The 2,251-nt window shown below is 32.1% G+C and overlaps 1 protein-coding gene across 1 annotated transcript; it reads right to left on the bottom strand.

The window, feature by feature from the left end:
• Nucleotides 1-931: 931 nt before the first annotated feature.
• LOC120078674 (elongation of fatty acids protein 3-like) lies at nt 932-1,882 on the bottom strand. Its single transcript, XM_039032972.1, has one exon. The coding sequence runs from the start codon at nt 1,868-1,870 to the stop codon at nt 1,058-1,060; it is 813 nt and encodes a 270-aa protein (XP_038888900.1). The 5' UTR covers nt 1,871-1,882; the 3' UTR covers nt 932-1,057.
• Between the last annotated feature and the right edge of the window lie 369 nt (nt 1,883-2,251).

The following is a 2,251-nucleotide window of genomic DNA, read 5'->3' as shown; positions in this document are numbered from 1 at the left end:
TTTCTGATAATCTTCTGATTTTCTCTTCATTGTCATCTAATTATCTTATATATTTTGTCACATAGTAATTTCTAATATTGTCATTTGATTGTTATTTGATTATCTTCGATTTTTGACACGTAGGTAGTAGTTGTTAACATTACCATCGATTACCTTTTGATTGCCTTCTGATTACATTCTATTTTTTGTCAATCAATTAGTAGTATCTGATTGCTACCTAATTATCTTATTATTGTTGTCTTATTGTTATTTGATTACACATCTTATTACTATCTTATACTTATTTCTCATTTATTCTCTATTTTTTAGGTGGTTTAGAATCAAATGCAAACAAGAAAATCTTCAACAGTATAATGTTGGAATCAAAATCTTGAAGAATGGAAATCCAACCAACATTTCAAATCTTCAGTGAATTGAGACTAGAAAATGTGCGAGATAGAGGAACGATAGACCCTAATTTTAATTGAGAGTAATTTTGGAATAAGAAAAAAAAAATTAAAATTAGATTCCCCTCATGAAATCAATAACAATTTTTTTTAGTTTTCAATATATTGTCATATCAGCAAAACATGAAAAACTGATGACATGGTTATTAAAACCTATATTTAATTTGCTACCCACTTCAATTCTCCTTTAAAAAGAGAATAAGTCTATTAAGTGACCATTTATAAATATCATATATTGGTGACCATGAAAAATCATTATAAATTTACAAAAATCTAAAAAAAAACATTTTTTTTTCCAGAAACACGCATGTCAACTTTTAAGACACTTTTCTCTTTCTCCCCTTGAAATGGTTGTCATGGAAATATTATTTCGTTAGGGAAGCATGAAAAAAGTGAACGTTAATTAATCACTATATTTTCGAAACACTCTCTTATTCATCATTCTAATAAACATGTATATATAATACAATAGATGTTGAGTTCTCTCTGATTTTACAATGACGTACATAAAACATATATTGTGACTTTCAATAGAAACATCATTCATATGGCTAGCTAAAACGTAGGTACTTGAAACATTATCCAAAAGTTTGATATTGCCTCTAAAAAATTCATAAAGTTTTATTATTCTTGTTTGTGTTGGCATGCATCACATAGCTTTTGGAATGAAAGTCAATGAAAAGAGCCAAAAGAGAGGCAACGAAAACAATACTGAAACACCAACTCTTCATACCCGAGCAGCCACCAAGGGATGATGACCTTCCAAAATGCTCATACAACATCCAACCCGAAACCACTAACGCAAACACAAATTGCAAGATTTGGCAATTAGTAACCAACTTTTTCCACTTTGGTTTAATCCCAATGGAGCACAAGAAATAGTAGCCATACATTATGATGTGCACTATGGCATTGACAACTATTCCTATTGAGATCAACGATTGGGAAGTGCTAAGCCAAAGATAAGACATGATCAAGACCATTGAATGGTGGTAAAGATGGAGGAATGTGAGCCGTTGATAGGATCGACTAAGGATGATCAAGAGGGTGTCAAGAAGTTCAAGAATCTTAGAGAGGTAGAAGATGTAAGCCCAAAAGAAGAGAGGTCCAATTGGTGGGGTTTGAGGTGGGAAGCAAATAAGCAAAAGAGGGTGAGACACATGGTAAATTGAAGAGAGAGTGCATCCAATGGCCATAATGAAGTAGAGGATGAGGAGGATAAAGTTATGAAGGGATGAGATTGCTTTGAGGAATTGAGGGGAAATGGAGGGAAAGGGAATGTGGGAGAGGAGGAAGGTAAGGGATAGGTAAGAGAAGATTGTAAAAATGAGGAAAAAAGGTGAGGATCCAAAGGTTTGGCCTTCAACCCATGCAAAGTTTAGAAGAATGGGATGGTTCACTAGGAAGATTGAGAGGTTCATCATGATGTGTTTGGGGAGAAAGTTGATGGACTTTGGATTCTTTAAAGAATTGAGGTAGTCATACTTATTAGGCAATACCTCTTCATGTGGATTATATGTAATTTAATTCTTTGATTAAAAATTGAATTAGTAGTAATAAACCTAACTTTGAGAAAAAAATTTCTTTAATCATTTAATTAATATTTTAGGTTCAAATTTTTCCTTGAACAATTTTTTTTTTTTTTTTTTTCTGATTTAGTCCTTGAAAACTTTAGAAAAATCATTTTATTTGTTCTTCAACTTCTTGGAAAGCTATTAAGGGGGCGTTTGGACATTGACTTGAGTCGAATTGAGTTGAATTTTTAACTCAACTCAATTTTTGGTCCACTAACTTTTCACAAGTCG

Source organism: Benincasa hispida, chromosome 5 (genome assembly GCF_009727055.1).
Source record: "Benincasa hispida cultivar B227 chromosome 5, ASM972705v1, whole genome shotgun sequence".
In the NCBI taxonomy this organism is placed as follows: domain Eukaryota; kingdom Viridiplantae; phylum Streptophyta; class Magnoliopsida; order Cucurbitales; family Cucurbitaceae; genus Benincasa; species Benincasa hispida.
Note: the sequence above shows the minus strand (reverse complement) of the source record. Positions and strands in the feature narration are given on the sequence as shown.